At 39.2% G+C, this 18,615-nt stretch overlaps 4 protein-coding genes across 6 annotated transcripts; 1 reads left to right on the forward strand and 3 right to left on the reverse strand.

Annotated features, from left to right (window-relative positions):
* Positions 1 to 339: 339 nt before the first annotated feature.
* On the reverse strand, positions 340 to 5,715 carry LOC111787522 (proline-rich receptor-like protein kinase PERK3). 2 transcript variants are annotated; one of them, XM_023667508.1, is made up of 9 exons: positions 5,354 to 5,715; positions 4,853 to 5,197; positions 3,535 to 3,945; positions 2,992 to 3,366; positions 2,459 to 2,671; positions 1,789 to 2,160; positions 1,418 to 1,661; positions 1,188 to 1,335; positions 340 to 1,042 (listed from the first exon to the last, which is right to left on the reverse strand). In XM_023667508.1, the coding sequence occupies exons 2-9, from the start codon at positions 4,881 to 4,883 to the stop codon at positions 665 to 667; spliced, it is 2,172 nt and encodes a 723-aa protein (XP_023523276.1). In that variant the 5' UTR covers positions 4,884 to 5,197; positions 5,354 to 5,715; the 3' UTR covers positions 340 to 664. The 2 variants fall into 2 exon arrangements, with proteins under 2 accessions (XP_023523276.1, XP_023523274.1); XM_023667506.1 differs by having other exon boundaries at positions 2,992 to 3,369.
* Positions 5,716 to 5,923: 208 nt separating this feature from the next.
* On the forward strand, positions 5,924 to 10,257 carry LOC111787521 (DEAD-box ATP-dependent RNA helicase 24). 2 transcript variants are annotated; one of them, XM_023667504.1, is made up of 5 exons: positions 5,924 to 6,762; positions 7,320 to 8,548; positions 9,344 to 9,387; positions 9,489 to 9,899; positions 9,999 to 10,257. In XM_023667504.1, exons 1-5 carry the CDS (start codon positions 6,141 to 6,143, stop codon positions 10,048 to 10,050), a joined length of 2,358 nt encoding a protein of 785 aa, XP_023523272.1. In that variant the 5' UTR covers positions 5,924 to 6,140; the 3' UTR covers positions 10,051 to 10,257. The 2 variants fall into 2 exon arrangements, with proteins under 2 accessions (XP_023523272.1, XP_023523273.1); XM_023667505.1 differs by having other exon boundaries at positions 9,344 to 9,386; positions 9,494 to 9,899.
* A 1,194-nt stretch (positions 10,258 to 11,451) lies between these two features.
* On the reverse strand, positions 11,452 to 13,631 carry LOC111788497 (probable pectinesterase 55). The gene is given in 6 exon segments (XM_023668834.1): positions 11,452 to 11,614; positions 11,703 to 11,953; positions 12,597 to 12,812; positions 13,092 to 13,115; positions 13,117 to 13,252; positions 13,405 to 13,631. Coding segments are annotated over 6 exon segments (1,017 nt in total).
* Positions 13,632 to 15,135: 1,504 nt separating this feature from the next.
* On the reverse strand, positions 15,136 to 17,089 carry LOC111788498 (putative pectinesterase 52). Its single transcript, XM_023668835.1, has 4 exons — positions 17,066 to 17,089; positions 16,769 to 16,984; positions 15,415 to 15,665; positions 15,136 to 15,298 (listed from the first exon to the last, which is right to left on the reverse strand). The coding sequence occupies exons 1-4, from the start codon at positions 17,087 to 17,089 to the stop codon at positions 15,136 to 15,138; spliced, it is 654 nt and encodes a 217-aa protein (XP_023524603.1).
* Positions 17,090 to 18,615: the final 1,526 nt, after the last annotated feature.

Here is an 18,615-nt window from a genome sequence, read left to right on the forward strand (position 1 = left end):
TTACTTAGCGTGTAATGATCAAAATGTCAAATGGTAATACTTTAATTAAACAAACCCAAATGCTTTTACGTGGCACCTTAGTGCCAAACCAAATTCTCAAATGTATGTCCAAATGTCTACTTACCTCGATTGACACTAATTTATAATCATAATAGGACTTTTTACTTCATGTGATTGACATTTAAAAGTTTAAGGACGTGCGAAACAGAACTTAGATTTTTCTCCGAACATAGCCTTATAAAAATATTTCAACCCTATGCTCGAGTTGGTTGGTAAAAAAGAAAAAAGATTAGAAAACATGGTAAATTTAAAGGCTAATAAAAAGGGGGAAGAATCATATGCAAAAATCATTCAATGGCCATTCCCCATCATACAAAGCTAGAAGAACATATATTTACAAAATCTATCATCCACCACATTCAGAATAAACGTCACTGCCATGAAAAAATTGAAACACAGCAGTTCTCCGCTAAAACCTATAAGTTTGAAAGAGATGAACACCCCCCTTTCCTTTTCCCACCAATCACCATTACTAAGTCTCGTTCACGCAACCATATTTTCTTAAAACTGATCTACAATCCTCGCCAAACCGAAAAAGGAGGGGAGTGATGGAGGGGGATTCTACGAACTCGTGAGATTCCTAGTTACCTTGCTTTGAAGGCTTTCATCGTCCCTCGTGGAGATCTTCGGAGAAAATTGCTGTCCGAGATACATTGTCATTGTCAAAAGCGCTTAAACCAGAATAAGGACCAGAAGAGAACATCGATGAGGATCCATCGGACTCGAATGTTGTGGAGAATTGTTTGACATTGGTTTGGTTGTTGGAGGATGGTACCATGGCGTCTTGGTATTCTGTAGTCCGCTGGACCATTTTAAGAGACTGTACAACTTCGCCCATAGTTGGGCGTTGGCCAGCCTCTGAAGCGACACAGGCTGCAGCAATGGTACACACCCGCACGAAATCTTCCATCGGATACTTTCCTCCGAGTCGTGGATCAGCAAGTTCTTCCAACCGATCCTTATCTCTCAAAATCGGCCTAGCCTGTAAGGAATAAACCCTACTAATCTTAGCTTCAACCAATATACAAATGGTAAATGTATACACTTTGCAAAGATTAAACCAGAAAGACACAGCAGCAAGCACATTTAATGATGAGAAGAATGGGAATTGCTTCACAAAAACGCACCCACGTGACAAGGTTCTCCTGCCCTGATGTTTGTGACATATCGACAGGTTTTCTTCCGGTGAGCAACTCAAGAAGAACAACTCCATAGCTATAAACATCACTTTTAACGAGTAAATGACCAGTCATTGCATATTCGGGGGCGACATACCTGCAAGAGAACTCCATTCAATGAAGATCCCAAAATTCAATATACAACAACTAACTATTACTAGGCGGGGAATGAGACAAACCCAAATGTACCCATCACACGAGTAGAAAGGTAATTAGCTCTGCCTTCCGGAGCTTGTTTAGCAAGACCAAAGTCAGCAACTTTGGCATGGAAGTTGTTCTCAAGCAGTATATTTGATGCCTTAAAGTCTCTGTGGATAACACACGGTTGCGAGTCTTCATGAAGGTAAGCAAGTCCTCGAGCTGCATCAAGCGCGATCTTCATTCTGGTGTCCCAATCCAAAGGACAATTAACACCTAGAGGCCCTAGCAAAAATATACTTGTCAATACATCATCGTAAAAATCTTTTAAACCCAACTTAAGTTTCCATCATTTAAAGGTTCTCCAAATCTCCAAATCATAGTCCCCTTAGTAGAAAGAGAGAATGGATACCATGGAGCCAGGCCTCCAAGCTTCCATTTGGAACAAGTTCATAGCATAGCAGGTTTTGTGAAGAATCACGATTACTGTAGTAGCCAACAAGTTTAACAAGATTTCGGTGATGCAACCGACTAAGCATCTCGACCTCAACCAAAAACTCCTTATCACCTTGTTGCCCTCCACTTGTAAGCCTCTTGATTGCAACAGCTGTGCCGTCACTTAAGACACCCTTAAAAACCCTGCCAAAACCACCCTCCCCCAAAATGCTTTCTGCTTGAAAGTTATTAGTTGCTTCTTTAAGCTCCTCGTAAGTTAGAAACCTCATACTTGATGGATGAGGGAAAGATCCTACCCCAAGCACTTTGTCTTCAACCCTTGGTTTTTCTGAGATGTGAGAAGAATGGATGAACATGCAGTTGACATAGTAGTAAACAAAGAAATTATGCANAAAAAAAAAAAAAAAAAAAAAAAAAAAAAAAACCATGTAATTTAATCTCTTCTTTGGCAATTCCTTTTATCTTATAGCCATAAAATCCAATGGATACTAAGGTTTCGTTATTATGTTCTCTTCTTCATCCCAACACTAGGTTCAAGGTGTCGATAGCGACGGATACTTTCATAAACTGTGTAAACCAGACACAGGAACAAACTAAGGACGTAGGCTAAAATTTTATATACGTACCAGCTACTAAAGGAGGTGCTTCAGTCTTCCCACGACGAGATGTGCATAGACAAATTATCAACACAAATAGAATGGCAATGAAAAAAAAGCCAGCACCGATCCCAAGAATAAGGGTCAGATTCGAATGGTGTCCTTTACTAGGAGGACTCAGTGATGTTGAGGCTGGAAAATGATATACAGGAGCTGCTACAGGTGATGCCGAAGCTGTAGGAGCTGTAGATCCAATGAAAATATTGTAACAACACCATAACTTGAAAGCAACCACAATTAACACATCCGATACAGGCTTAACAGAACAAAACAGCAAAAACATTTATATCCTCAAAAGCAACAGTATTTCCAGCAGTGGGTAACCTAGGTTCCTCAATTATGAAGGAATTACTAATTTATAGTCTTTATTTGCTTCAAATCAAATTCTATACAAGTTGCAAATTACCCAATAAAATGGTCCATAAAACCTAAAGCTGCATAATAATGTAATTTAGAAGTTAGCAGAATCAATCTTAAATTATTGTTTGATATATTGGATGTACCTTGAGAAGGAGGAGGAGGCTTAAACCAGGTGAGATTGAGAAGATTGTAATCACCAACCAGTGTAGGGTCTAGATGAACCTTGTGCATTGTAAGTGAAGAGTTTATCGTCGATGCATCAACCGCAGAAAAGCTGATCCCAGCATGTGGAGTGATGTCCATTGAGATATTTAACCTTGATAAACTAATTACATAAAAGTTTATCAGCTCAATCTGAGAGACTCGTAAACCTAGTTCGGAAGCTAACTCTTCGAGAAAAAGTTTCCAATTAGGAGTCTGTGATACATTCAAGAGGAGGAGATCAATTTTTATGGGATAGACACAGTGGCAGTCATTGCCACTTCCTCGTTTCAGCACCATGTCAGGTTTGCAACAGTCTGCTGGATGATGAATAAAACCAGGAGCAGGCCTCAAATAAGTTTATTTGTCAACAAATAAAATTAACCTAAGTAGCTTACTTTTAATTCATAAGCAAGCAAGAAAGAACATACTTCACTAGAAGGGAATGAAAAAAAGGAAGAAAAAGAATCCAGCATACGATTTACCTGCTGCATTAGGAGAAAGTGGTGGCTGAGGTAATCCAAGGGGAATAGCTCCAGCACTGGACTGTATGGGAGCAATGTTTTCAAGCCTACCATCAGGAGGAGCCGATCCACTCTTCATCAATGGTTTTGAAAAACTTGAACTCGTGGGTGAGTGACCAGAAGTGATAAGAGGCCCATGGTAAGGAGGAGATGCCGGTGCTAGTCCAGCTGCTGACACACTCTGCGGTGACATATTTTTTCCGCGGTGGTGTTGGTGAGGAGGCAATTTGGCAGGAAAAGGCATATCGTGGATAGCAGGTGCAACCAAAGGTGCTGCTGATACATCGGATACGTAGGCATTGGTGACGGGAATCAGAAACCACAATAAAATGAACTGTTTTGGAAATGAGCAAGCAACCTGTTTCGATATACCTGCATTATAACCTCCAAATCAAGGTTTCGTACACTAAAAATATGTATCGATATAAACATCTCTAAGTTTCCTTGTATGTAAGATAGCTTAAGGATTCTAAAGGGACTTGGGAAAGTTGTAAAAGAAGGTGAAGCAGCTAATTGGTGATACTAAAATTTTCTTCAATCCCCCAAAGGTATGTTTCAAGGAGTTCACTAATTCATTACCAGTGGAGTACAGTGAAGAAGGAACGAGTCCCGCTCTTGATTTGCCTTTGATTAAAAAAATTATATAAAAAGTTCAAGATTTCAAAATTTCATCTCTAATTTAGCCCCTAAATCATCTACAGATTTTAAAAACATATAATTTTCCCCCTCAATGAAAATGTTTACTCCACCCCCAAATTCTAGATAAGCATCCTTTTGCCTCAAGTGCTTGTTTTTCGCCACTTGAATAGAACAGAACAAACGATTACAGCAATTCGCCGTCCTCATACCACATTTCCTCACTCGAAAATTACAAAAATGGATTTCCAGAGTTGAAAGCAGCGATCAAATTTAAGTAAAGAAGGTGTCAGCAAGCTTAAAATCACAGCACTAGCTCAAGAAAATGCGAAAGCCAGCCTAATAATCAATCAGGAAGAACAACTCAAATTAAGGTCGCAAGAAAAACCACCAAAAGGAAGTAAATAAATTTCACATCACCAATTTCCAAATACTCAACTATAGCATTATCTCATCCAAATCCCACTAACGTTTTCTCATAACCTAACGAGTCACACAAGATTCAAACCACAATCTCATTTCCCCATCTACCAATCTTCAGATTGACAACAATCAAACATCCCAATAAAAAACCACTAAAAAACCCAACTCAAACACCATGAACACCTGTAAACAAGCATATAAAATTCCGAAATGAGCATACCTGCAGCGACGGAAGCCGCAGGCACCGACATCGCCGACGAGTCAGATCTGTGAGATTTGGATCAAAACGCCGAAGAAACCATTACCGAAATGAGCGTAGGCGGCAAGCAATAACAAAGCCGATGCAATAGCGAACTGCAAACCACTCGCTCCAACGAAGAACAATTACCAAAGCGGAGTAGTAACATCACCGAGAAGGGAATCGAAACGAAACCCAAAAAGCAAAAGCTATGAATGAATGAAGTAATGAATGAAAGAGCGAAATTGAAAGGACGAAGAGAAAGTTATGGGAACTTCTTCTTCTTCTTCTTCTTCTTCTTCTTCTTCTTCTTCTTCTTCTTCTTCCCTGACAAAGTGACTGAGACAGTGAGAGTGCAGGGGGAGGTTTTTACGGGATAAATTCCAAGAAATGAGTCAAAGAGGTCCTAAAATTCCAACGTGAAAAGACATTTATGACCCTCCTTATATAACAAATAAGGGTCCTACAATTTAAGCTCCTTACTCTTGTTTTGCTTCATCTTCTCGGTGTAAGAAGACGTCGTCACCCGACTCGATCCGACGATGAGAACACCATCTAATGGGATGTTCGTCGAGTTCACGAACGTAATCGATGTATTGACTCGAGATACAAGAAAAAAAACTCTTCGAAGACCATTCAACACAGAAAGGCACGGTATTACCTCAAACAGGTGTTGGAGGAACCCTCATGTGCATTTGTACAGGGAACCTCGATGTTTTGTACGTGTATGTCTACATCGGTCTTGTCATCTCCATCTTTGTCAGGTTCATCGTCTCCATTTACCGTATTCTCGATTAAAATATGGGAATGTCCATAATGGTAATTTCAATATTTTGGCAATGAATAAAAAATAAAAAATTTACAAGAAAAAAGAAATTTAAATGACAAAAGAAAGAAAAACCTCATTTAATATATTTAATGGGCCATCACTGAAACCTCTTTGGAACATGTGGGCCTACGGCCCAACCCAATGGTCACCTTGAACGATTCGGGTCGTTTTGTTCCGGGTTTGACCGACCCAAAGTTCGACCCAAGATCACAGTTTCTCCCAAAAGATGTCTCGGTCGTCGTCGATTCTCTCTTCACTCAGCCAAGGGAACGAACAAACCCTTTTCTCTCCGTCGAGTTGCCGTTCCGATTCTCTAAACCCTAGCTTCAGCTAATTTATTCATCAGATTGAGGGTTGTCAAACGCTTCGATTTCTCATGCCGATTTAGGGTTTTGTTCTTTTTGGTGATTAGAATTCAGAATCGTCGACTAAACGATCAGAATGTCGAAGAGGAAGTTTGGCTTTGAAGGGTTTGGAATCAATCGACAAACTACTTACAATTTTGAGCGCTCCCAAGCTCCCCAGAGGCTTTATGTCCCTCCCTCGTCGCGTGGCCATGGGCACGACAATTATGAAGATACCGACGTTGATAATATAGAATATGATGATAATGAAGCGGAGGAAGCGAGTGGAAACGGCGACAATGTCGCTGGCGCTGGCGCTGGCGCTGGCGGTGGTGAAGAAGAAGAAATTGACCCTTTAGATGCGTTCATGGAGGGAATTCACGAAGAGATGAGAGCACCCCCGCCCCCCAAACCGAAGGAGAAGGTGGATAAGTATAGGGACGACGAGGAGGATGATCCAATGGAGAGCTTTCTTAAGGCTAAGAAGGACGTGGGACTGACGCTGGCTGCTGATGCGCTTCATGCTGGTTATGATTCGGATGAGGAGGTTTATGCGGCAGCTAAGGCTGTGGATGCAGCGATGGTTGAGTACGACTCTGATGATAATATGCTGATTGTTGAGAAGAAAAAAATTGAATCAATTCCTGCTCTAGAACATAGTTCCATTGATTACGAGCCGTTCAATAAGGATTTCTACGAGGAGAAAGCTTCAATATCAGGTCATTTTTTTTGTTTGAAGTTATACTTAAGTTTTATTTATGAAGTTGGTTATATTTCAGTATTGCTTTTTCCTTGGCTGATCTGACTGCCTTTGATCATTTTGTGCATCATGGTAATTAATTTATCTTCTTAACTTCTTTAAATCATTGCTGGTTAAATCGAAGCCAAAGTGGACCGAACTGTATGATGTATGGGACTGGTGACCACGATTTTTTTTCCTCTCATGGAAAGAGTTAAAGATTTGCTAAGATATGCAACCTTCATTGCACCACTTTTGATTTTTGGCCTTTCCAATTTAGTTACAGCAATAAATGGGCTTCCCAATTAAACGAGTTCCATTTTCTAATGAAATTTGTGGATTTTTGTGTTTATCTTGTTGCTTACCCTTTTTATTGTTGTTGTTTTATACGTCCGATTACATCTTCACTTAATTCTTTTTTCTTGCCTTCCCCTGCTTGCGGTCTCCTAGAATAAAGATACTGAGTTTTTGGAGAATCTAAATGATTAATTCAGGTTCTAAATTTTTTGAGTATTTCCTTTGCTGCTTCATCTATAGGAATGAGTGAGGAGGAAGTTTCTGAGTACCGGAAGAATTTGGCTATTCGTGTGTCGGGTTTTGACGTTCCTAGGCCAATTAAAACATTTGAAGACTCTGGATTTTCCCCTCAACTTATGAATGCTATAAAAAAGCAAGGGTACGAGAAACCTACTTCTATACAGTGCCAAGCTATGCCGATTGTGCTTTCCGGGAGAGATATCATTGGAATAGCAAAAACGGGTTCCGGTAAGACTGCTGCTTTTGTTCTTCCAATGATTGTTCATATTATGGATCAACCTGAACTTGAAAAAGAAGAGGGTCCTATTGGAGTTATATGTGCCCCCACCAGAGAACTCGCTCACCAAATATACCTTGAGTGTAAAAAATTTTCAAAAGTACACGGGCTACGTGTCTCTGCAGTATATGGTGGGATGTCTAAATTTGATCAGATAAAAGAACTCAAAGCTGGATGCGAGATAGTTGTTGCCACTCCCGGCAGACTGATAGATATGATAAAAATGAAAGCCTTGACAATGTCAAAAGCCACATACTTGGTACTTGATGAAGCCGATAGAATGTTTGACCTTGGATTTGAACCCCAAATTCGCTCCATTGTTGGTCAGATTCGGCCAGACCGTCAAACCTTACTCTTTTCTGCAACAATGCCTCGTAAGGTTGAAAAGTTAGCTCGAGAAATTCTCACCGATCCTGTACGAGTTACGGTTGGAGAGGTTGGGATGGCTAATGAAGATATCACACAGGTTGTTCATGTACTTCCTTCTGATCTGGAGAAGTTGCCTTGGCTTCTTGAGAAGTTACCTGAAATGATTGATGATGGGGATGTATTGGTGTTTGCTTCTAAAAAAGCCACAGTGGATGAGATCGAATCTCAACTCCTACAGAAAGGTTTTAAGGTTGCAGCTCTTCATGGTGACAAAGATCAGGCATCACGAATGGAAACTCTGCAAAAGTTTAAATCTGGTGTTTATCATGCTCTTATTGCAACTGATGTTGCTGCCCGTGGGCTTGACATTAAGTCAATCAAGTCCGTTGTCAACTTTGATATTGCAAAGGACATGGATATGCATGTTCATCGTATTGGTAGAACAGGTCGTGCTGGTGACAGAGATGGGAAAGCACACACCCTTATAACTCAGAAAGAGGCTCGCTTTGCTGGTGAATTAGTCAATAGTTTGATTGCTGCTGGCCAGAATGTTTCAATGGAACTGATGGATCTGGCCATGAAGGTAATTTTTCATTATATGCATGTTATTCGGTTCACAGTAAGCTAAGGACCTATGGAACTATGCTTATACCTTTTTTCCTCGCCCATTTTGTTCGTTTGAAATCAGTTTTTCTTCTAATTTTTTTCCACGTAAATTATGTGACTCACATCTCACCTTTATAGTGGCTGCAGAAACGTTTAGAAGATACTCCTACTTGTTGCTATTGAGAATTAATGTTCTTAAAAAACTGACCTTCTTTGGGAAATGAATAGAGTCGATCTTTGTGGCTATGGATTTCGATGTGCATCACTGATGATATTGATTGATGGGAAATTGTTTTCTCCCAAATTGATGGTTTTGTGGCAGGCTAGTGTGCGCGATTTTGTGGGGTCTTTAGAGTTAGAGAAATAATGAAATCTTTAGGGGGTGGGATAGGTCGACTAGCGATCTTTTGTCCATTGTTAAATCCTATATTTCTTTGTGCTTTTGTGAGAAGGCTTTTTGGTAATTACCTTCTTGGTGTCATTTTACTTTATTGGAGCCCTTTTTAGAGTTTGACTTCCTAGGTCTTGATTTATTCTTTGTAATATTCTGTTATTTTTTATTGCTAGCAATTGGGGTTCCCTCATGTAAGTTTTTGGGCGCTTTCTATGATCTTGGGCATGTGTTTGTCTATATTCTTAATAGCCTTGCTTATCATTGTTCTTTCATTAAGCTTTCCCCCTCTTCTTTTTTTCCCTGCTTATGAGGCGTAGTTGTTTGAGAAAGTTGCTAGTTGATTTTTTGCTGAACCATTTGCCTCTGAAATCATTATAGGATGGGCGATTCAGGTCGAAGCGTGATGCGAGGAAAAAAGGAGGTATTATTCAACATCTGGCTATATTTTTATCTTTCGAGCTGTGAATTTAAACTTTGTGATAAAACTTACCATTTATGTATTTATATGATACATCGTTGTCTTCGTAGGCGGCGGCGGTGGCGGTGGCGGGAAGAAGGGTAAAGGGAGAGGTGGCAGCAATGGCCGAGGCGTGCGTGGAGTGGATTTCGGTCTAGGAATCGGTTATAACCCAGAAAGCAGTGGTAGTAATCCTTCAACAAACAATGTTCAAAGTCGATCTGCAGCTGTAAATTCTCTGAGGACAGGAATGATGGCACAATTTAAGAGCAGTTTCGTCGCTGCTTCATCAGCTCCTCCAAGTCAGGGTTCAAATAGCGGCTATAGTATGCCAGCAAACAAACGACCAACATTAGCTGGTTTTGTATCAGGTGGCTCGATCGGTGGGGGTGCGAACCGCCCTCCACCTCCTCCGCCAAGAGCAAACTCATATGTTCCAAATGCCGGAGAATTCTCAAGCCAAAAGAACTCAGAAAGGTTGTTAAATCTTTCCTCCCTTGTGTTTGTTGGAACCTTTAGTACTACGAATACTTTTATGAGTATCCTAATTTGGTGCCTCATATGATCTGATTGCAGTTCTGGCGACAGGTCCAAGGAAAGGAGAAGACCCTCTGGTTGGGACAGATGACTACTAGAATTGGAAGAAAGATAAAAACTCAGTAGTGTTGAGAGAAAACTGTATCAGGTTTCATACACTCTCTCTTTCTCTCTTTGTTTTGTTTAAATTTGTTTTCACCAATGTATGATTTTAGCTCTTATGAGATTGTAGAAGTTGTCTGATATAAAATCATTACCTCTCTCATTTTCCCTCTTAATATTAATCTTTGCCTCTCTACTTCAAAGATCAATCGCCATTGGGGACTTATTATTATAGACTATATAATATCGGTTGTATGGTCATTCCATTGAATTTCAATGGAACTTCTGCCAATCCCATCAAGAAAGACTTTAGAACTTGCACCTTTTTCCCTGTTCCCAAAATTAAGACGATCCATCTTTATATCACAATTATCTTAACATGGGAATGAGTAAGTGACCAGATGAGTGTGAGTTTTGTAAATTTTCCTGATTTAGTTGGGTTTCCTTTGTACGAACTTATATATATATAGACACACACACAAGTGATTAGATGTGGAGGATGAATGAACTGAGTTTGATCTGCAGATCGGTGTTTTTATGGATTGCCATTCAAGTGTTGCTCCCATCGGCCTTCTTATGTCAGGATATAGATCCAATAAGGTGGTCTACGAGCTACTGCTCAATCAATTAGTTATAAAATACCGTTAACTCTGTGTATTCTCAATATCTCTANTTTTTTTTTTTTTTTTTTTTTTTTTTGAGAAAAGGGGGACCAATCGGTTAACAGCCGACTGCTCTACCACTGAGCTATTGAGGAACAACGGTAAATTAGTTTTCATAGAATTCAATTCCCGTTCTCAACCAATGACCAATTTGATGAGCTTGATTGAAACCATAGAATCCAAATACTAAATTTCGGAAGGCCTATAACTCCAATACTGGAGTATTTAAGTGTGAAACAAGACTTTAGAATGATATAAAATGCATGAATGACAAAAGACTTAACATGGAGATGAGATCCTACAAATAGGTTACTCACGAGTATTTTTATACTCATTCATGTTACTCTTATTTTTCTAATGAAACTCGAGATATGCAGCCAAGAAGAGTGTTTGGACGAATTGTGAAGCTCGCTATAGGAGCTGCAATAGATTCGTCTCATGGTTTTTTTTAATGATTATTACGCCTCTTTAATAAACTTTTATTGGATTATGTTTAAGGTTATTTGATGAAATTGATTGAAATTATTGAATCGTTTTTAATTTAATGTCAATAGTAATAATATCTAGAACATAAATGTCAAAGTACTTGACATATTGTTAACGAAGATGTTGAGAGGACATCACACGTTAACTATTACAAAACTAGAGAAAGTTTTGAAGTCTAACATCATCCTAGTTCGACAATTAAGGAAGCTTTGAGGAAGCTTTCAAGTCAAACATGTAAAGTTCTAAAATAGAGGAAGCTTCGATGTCCAACCTTCCTGATCAACGAAAGAAATACTCGTAAAGCGTCTAATCTCATCTATACTAAGTTTTTTAAGCCAAGGCACACGCTTCGAAGTGTCTGCTCCTGGTCCAATACAACGTGTCTCTAAATAAGTCAAACTCGCCCTACAAGATTCACATCACATAACAATTTAGAGTTAATGTCTCGTCTCACTGCCGAGAAGCGAAGAACGGGAAGAAAAAAAAGGCTTACTCATGGCCAACTTGTTCCCAAGGATCCCAACCAGCAGGGTTAATACAAGCTGATAGGAAAGATGAATAGTAAATAACTGTGGAGAAAGGTCTGTAAGCCCTCCCAAGATAAACAGTCCCACTTCCAATCACTGAGCATCCAATGAATACAAACCCATTGGTTTGACTTGAATCTTCCTTCCCTTGAGCTGTTATGTAACCATGTCCTATCACTGGAGCATATCGGTCCACTGGTATATTTATCTCACAGCTCTGCAGTAAACAACACGACCACAATAATCACAACTCCAAACCAATTCAATGTCTAACTTAAGGTGTAAGTATGCATGTAAGCTAACTCGAACACTTGCGTAAATGAAAAGAAATTCAAACCAATTGAATAATTGTGAGATCCCCACGTCGGTTGGGGAGGGGAATGAAACATTCCTTATAAGGGTGTGGAAACCTCTCTCCAGCGGATGTGTTTTAAAACCATGAGGTTGCGATGGTACATAACGAGTCAAAGCGGATAATATTTGCTAGCGGTGGGCTTAGACTATTATAAATGGTATCAAAGCCAAGTTACCAAAAAGTGTGAGGTACTAGTTGGAGTAGAGATAGACTCTTTCTAGATGCATTTTAAAACCGTGAGGCTGACGACGATACGTAATGAGTCAAAACGTACAATATCTACTAGTGGTGAGCTTGAACTGTTACAAATAGTGTCAGAGCCAGACACCGGGCGGTGTGCTAACAAAGACACTGGGCCTCCAAAGAAGATGGATTGTAAGATCCTACATCGATTGGATAAGGGGAACGAAACCTTCCTTATAAAAGTGTTTTTTATTTTAAAACCGTGAGGTTGTCAACGTAATGCATACCGTATAAAATGCGTAAAACATAGTTTAAAGTTAACCTCGTATATAGATTGACCAGCACCAGATATGACATCGATTACACCTTCGATGTAGCATTCGGTGTAGCGATGGCGACCATTTCCATCCCACAAGGTATCTTGCAGACCAACAAACCCACACTTATGGAAAATCCCTTTATCTCCTTCTATGAGAGCTGCAACTGCTGGTGCTATATCTTCTTGTCTCTTCACACTTCCGGGCACATTATACGTATTCTGCAAAAGTCATTAAGTTATAACAGTCCAAGTTTACTGCTAACAAATATTATCATTTTTCTTATTCAGACTAAGAAAAGACGTGTTCACTAGGGAGACGTTTCTACACTCTTTTAAGGAATGCACTCTCCAACCGATGTGAGATCTCACAATCCACCTCCCTAGGGTCCAGCGTCCTCGCTGGCACACCGTCTGATGTCTAGCTCTAATACCATTTGTAACAGCTCAAGCTCATCGCTAACAAATATTGCAACATGAAAAAAATAATATCAATACTACCTTGAATGTGATGCCTTTTACTACAAAGATTTTCTGCAATAGAAGTGAAGGTGGCACTTGTAGCTGTGGTTGCATGGTCATTCCATCGAATTTCCGTGGAACTTCTACCAGCTCCCTCGAGAAAGATGCACGATTTTTCTTCCGAAATATGCACCTTTTCCCTATTATATCACGATGATCTTCTCAAATTGTTCTATCTAAAACTTCAATCTATGGCTCGTATCAATAATTTGGTAATATCATAAAAAAATGAATGAGTAATTAGCCACACAACACGAACGAAAAATGATAAATGAACGAAACGATATCTTACGAGTATATCCCACTAGAAATTTGAATTCTAATCCATCGGCTATTTTGTGAAGGGATCGAATCAATCGCACTTTGGATTGTTCTGAAATTTCCCGAACCTGATTTGTCAACGACAATAGTATATGCAACTCTATTAGGATCATTAGGATTCAACTCACAATCTAATGCTTTTGAAACATTGAGACAAAGTAACAACAACAACGTTGTTATTAACAAAATTTGTTCCATATTTCTTGGAACATACAAATCATAAGATATGATTAAGAGATGATGAAATATACGTAAAGTGATATGAAATCCAAGTTATATATCAAATTAAATTTGTTGGCATGAAATGCATAAATTCTAATATGGTAACTTATATAAATGACACCTTAAATACTATATATATATATATATATATATATATATATAATGGAATCGTAACTCGTTACATAAACATAATATAATTGTTGTCTTTTATCAAAGTATATTTGATCGTGACGAGAGTTTGCTGTTTTGTCAAGTAAACACACATTAAAGTTTACGTTGTAACCCGTCTCTATAACCTATATGGTGGACTCCGACCCAACTTTCAAAAATCTTATACCAACTAGGGTTTGTTACCAAATGCATTGTAATGCTCGAGTCGTGCAATTATGTAAGTATTTGTTTAATTTTTGAACTTAAAAGATTTTATCGAGGGCCTTAAAAGGTTGAAATTCAAGGAAGTGTAGAAGGAAAGAATGTTTGGGATAGAGCTAGGGACTCGAGAAAAGATAAATTGAAAATAGCGAAAAACTGAAAAATACCAATGAAAGTCAACCGAGGGGATTTTGCCCCTCTTACTAACTCGAGAAGACCCTGGGCGGACTTGAATTAGGCTTCTCCAGAGAATTTTTAGAGTTTTTGGTGACTTTTATGTTGAGCAATTGAACTTGGGAAGGCACGTGATAGTCATGTAAGTAATCACGAAGATGATGAGAAATTTGTGATCTGTGCTCTGGGTGTTTGATGGATGTTATCGCCCGTTGAGCATGTGTGACTGTATGCATGATTTAATGTACATTAACTCTAGGTGATGAATGTGTGATCTCGCCGTAGAGTGCAGATAGTCAGTTTGGCTAGACTATGATCTAGGATGGAATGCTGCCAGTTGTTCGTTCGAGCACCTTAAAAACGTAAGCGACGATCAACAGGTTCAGTCCTTAGTTCTCTCGATCTAGCTAGGTTCAAGGAGTCTGAACAGAGAAGCCTAGAGATCATGTTAATCCAATTCAGAGCTGTCAAACCACCCTAGGGACCTAGGAGACCACCACGACAACCTAGGAAGACAAAGGTAGCCTCTTAAGCCAATAGTAGTTGATACGGTATTTGTGGAGTGTCCATTTCGATATGAGTACCATCGAGCTAGGAATGAGGGCGGTTAGATTTGTGTGACCTGATAGTTTTGTTGGATTACTCGAGATTCATCCTATGAAGAGGCACGGATGCAGATAGTCATTGGAGCTAACGCACACAACCCCTCACACCCCAACTTTACAAAAGAAATAGTGTCTTGAGGTGATCTGAAGTGTTACAGGAGACGAAGTAAATATCATACAAATTATAGAACTATGTAGCTACTCGATTTATTCATTTGATTCGTACCACAAAACAGATCATGCAGATGCATAAATGTCCTAACACTTAACATATTAACCGAGAAAATGTTAAGTACACTTCACACATCACTTATTACAACATTTTAGTTCTAAAACTGAGGAAGCTTCCTAGTCCAACCATCTTGATCAATAAAAGAAATATCGATGAAACGTCTAAGATCATATTTATTAAGATTCTTAATCCAAGGCACACGCTTCGAAATGTCTGCTCCTGGTCCAGTGCAACCTGATTCCACATACGTAAAATCCATCCTACAAGATCATATAACAAAATAATTTAGATGCATTAGGTACTTGTTCGAGCATGTCGATCCATCTAACATTAGATACTCGTTCGAGTAAATTTATAAGGAGAAGCGGAGACATACTCGTGGCCAACTTGTGTCCAAGGATGCCAACCAACAGGGTTAACACAAGATGATAGGAATGATTTATGATAAATAACTGTGGAGAAACGTCTATAAGCCCTCCCAAGATAAACAGTTCCACTTCCAATCACTGAGCATTCAATGAATACAAACCCATTGGTATGGCTTGAAGCTTCCTTTCCTTGAGCTGTTATGTAACCATGTCCTAATATTGGAGCATATACGTTGATTGGTATATTTATCACACACTTCTGCAGTAAATAACACATAAACAAAACTAAATCAAAACTCCGAACCAATTCAATCTTTAAACGTGGGTATACCCGATTCGAATCATATCGTATCGTCGCTAGTGGATACCTTTCGAGGTTCCTCTTAAGGTTTTAAAATGCGTCTGCTAAGAGAGTTTTTTCATACCCTGTTTCGTTCCCCTCTTCAACTAATGTGGGATCTCACTGTCCACCATGATTGAAAGTCTAGCGTCCTCACTAGCACACTGTTCGGTGATTGGCTCTGACATCATTTGTAATAGCCAAAGCCCACCGCTAGCGGATACTGTCCGTTTTGGCTCGTTACGTATCGCCGTCAGCCTCACGATTTTAAAACGTGTCTGTTAGGGATAAGTTTCTATACCCTTATAAGGAAACGTTTCGTTCCCCTCTACAACCAATGTGAGATCTCACAATCCACCCATTTTAGAGGTCCGGCGTCCTCGCTGGCACATGGTCCGATGACTGACTTTGATACCATTTGTAAGAGCTAAAACCCATTGCTAACAGATGTTGTCCACTTTGACCCGTTACATATCGTCGTCAGACTCATGGTTTTAAAACATGTTTGCTAGTGGAGGTTTCCACACCTTTATAAAAAATGTTTCGTTCTCCTCTCCAACTAATGTGGGATATGACAATCCACCACTTAGGGGCCAACATCCTCACAAGCACACCATCCAGTGACTAGGTGGTAACAGCCAAACATCACCACTAACAGATATTGTCCGCTTTGGTTCGTTACGTATCGTTGTCAGTCTCATGGTTTTAACACATATCTGCTAGTGGAGATTTCCACACCTTTACAAGGAATGTTTCGTTCTCCTCTCCAACCCATGTGGGATCTGACAATCCACCCCTTAGAGGCCAACATCCTCACTAGCACACCATCCGATGACTAGGTCTGATACCATTTGTAACAGTCAAAGCCCACCACAAACAGATATTGTTTACTTTGGCCCGTTATGTATCACCTTAGCCTCACAGTCTTAAAATCTGTCGGTTAGGGAGAGATTTTCACACTCTTATCAAGAATGTTTAGTTCCCATATATATATATATAGCTAAAACAATATAAAATCTAACCTCGTATATAGATTGACCAGTACCAGATATGACATCGATTACACCTTCGATGTAGCATTCGGTGTACCGATGACGACCAGGTCCGTCCCACAAAGTATCTTGCAGACCATAAAAGCCACACTGATGGAAGACTGCTTTATCTCCGTCTACAAAAGCTGCAAGTGCTGGTTTTATATCATTACGTGACGTCACACTTCCCGGCGCATTATAAGTATTCTGTCAATTTCATTTACGCTCCATGTTCAAGATTCAAAATTTAAATTCAATACTTGAATTAATTCTCGTCAGAACTCGTACCTTAAACGAGATGCCTCGTACCATGAGATTTACTGCAGAAAAAGTGAAGGTGGCACTTGAAGCAGTGGTTTCATGGTCATTCCATTGAATTTCAGTGAGATTTCTATCAACCCCATCTAGAAAGATGCATGGTTTTTCCGGGGGAATTCTCACCTTTTCCCTGTAATTTACGGTATATTGTTACCACTAGTAAATATTGTCCGTTTTAGCCCATTACGTATCACTATCAGTTTCACGATTTTAAAACACGTCTATCAAGAAGAAGTTTCCACACCCTTATAAGGAATGTTTTGTTCCCATCTCCGACCGATGTGAGATTTCACACGTTTAAATAAAAAAATTAGACTTTTTAACCACGCAACATAAACAAAGAAAGGTAAATAAATAAAATGATATCTTACCGATATACGCCAGGAGAAATTAGAATTCTAATCCATCGATTATTTTGTGGAGGGATCGAATCAATGGCACTTTGGATTGTTTTGAAATTTCCCGACCCTAACTGATGAACAAAAATAGTACGTGCAACTCTACTCGGATCTTTAAAATTCAACTCACAATCCAATGCGTTTGAAACATTGAGACAAAGTAACAACAACCACAACGTTGTTATTAACAAAATTTTGTCATTGTAATGTTCCATTTTTCTTGGAACAAACAAATTATAAGACCCTTTACAAAAAAAAAAGTTGTGTTTTTTATAACATATATACACACACAATAAACACAAGTGAATCAGAGACCAGATTTTGTTTTTACATGCTTTCCTTTATGAGCATGTGAATTTTGTAATTGTTTTGGGTGAAACATTTTGAATATCATTGAATTATAAATTCGGATAAGGTAACTGACATATGTATGACACCTTAAATATACTAAATCTAATTCAATCACTTAGATATCCTACTTGTCAGTATTAGTTGTAAAGAATGATGATGTTATACCGATCGAACGCCCACGACCGGCCGACAAGGAGTTGGTCGAACAAACGAGGGTCGAGTTTGTGGATGGAGCTGAAAAATGGGAGCTTTTAGCTCGAGTTGGAGCTTGATATAATCACTCGAGAGAAGTTTCTTTGCACATCTATGGAGTTGATTAGAGGAGAAGGAAGCTTGAACGCGAGATTTAAGGAATTGAATTTTCGGTAACAACCACGAGCAATCGTAGACTGAATCGAGGTGGAGAGCACCACAAAGTTCTGGATATCGAACTCTGGTGAACTAGATCATCCTATGAAGTTAAGAGTGATCACTAAGGAATAATAAAGAGCGAATTAGATCATGCTGGAATCTCGAGATAATACTAAAGAGTCAGATGAGCTCCAAGGAGCTAAATGATGAGAACCAGTGAAATGAAAACGGCTCTAATAGGGCTAGATAATAAGAACGTACGAAATGAAAGAGTGAGAACCCTAAGTTAGTTTCCGAAACCTTATGACTTAGACACGTGGTATTTAGGAAAGAGATAGGACTTATGAACGACATAAGAGGAATTACTGGTATAAGATTTAAGAACAATCTAAGAACTTACACGCTATTTTTCTACTTATT

Source organism: Cucurbita pepo, chromosome LG02, assembly GCF_002806865.2.
Source record: "Cucurbita pepo subsp. pepo cultivar mu-cu-16 chromosome LG02, ASM280686v2, whole genome shotgun sequence".
NCBI classification, from domain to species: domain Eukaryota; kingdom Viridiplantae; phylum Streptophyta; class Magnoliopsida; order Cucurbitales; family Cucurbitaceae; genus Cucurbita; species Cucurbita pepo.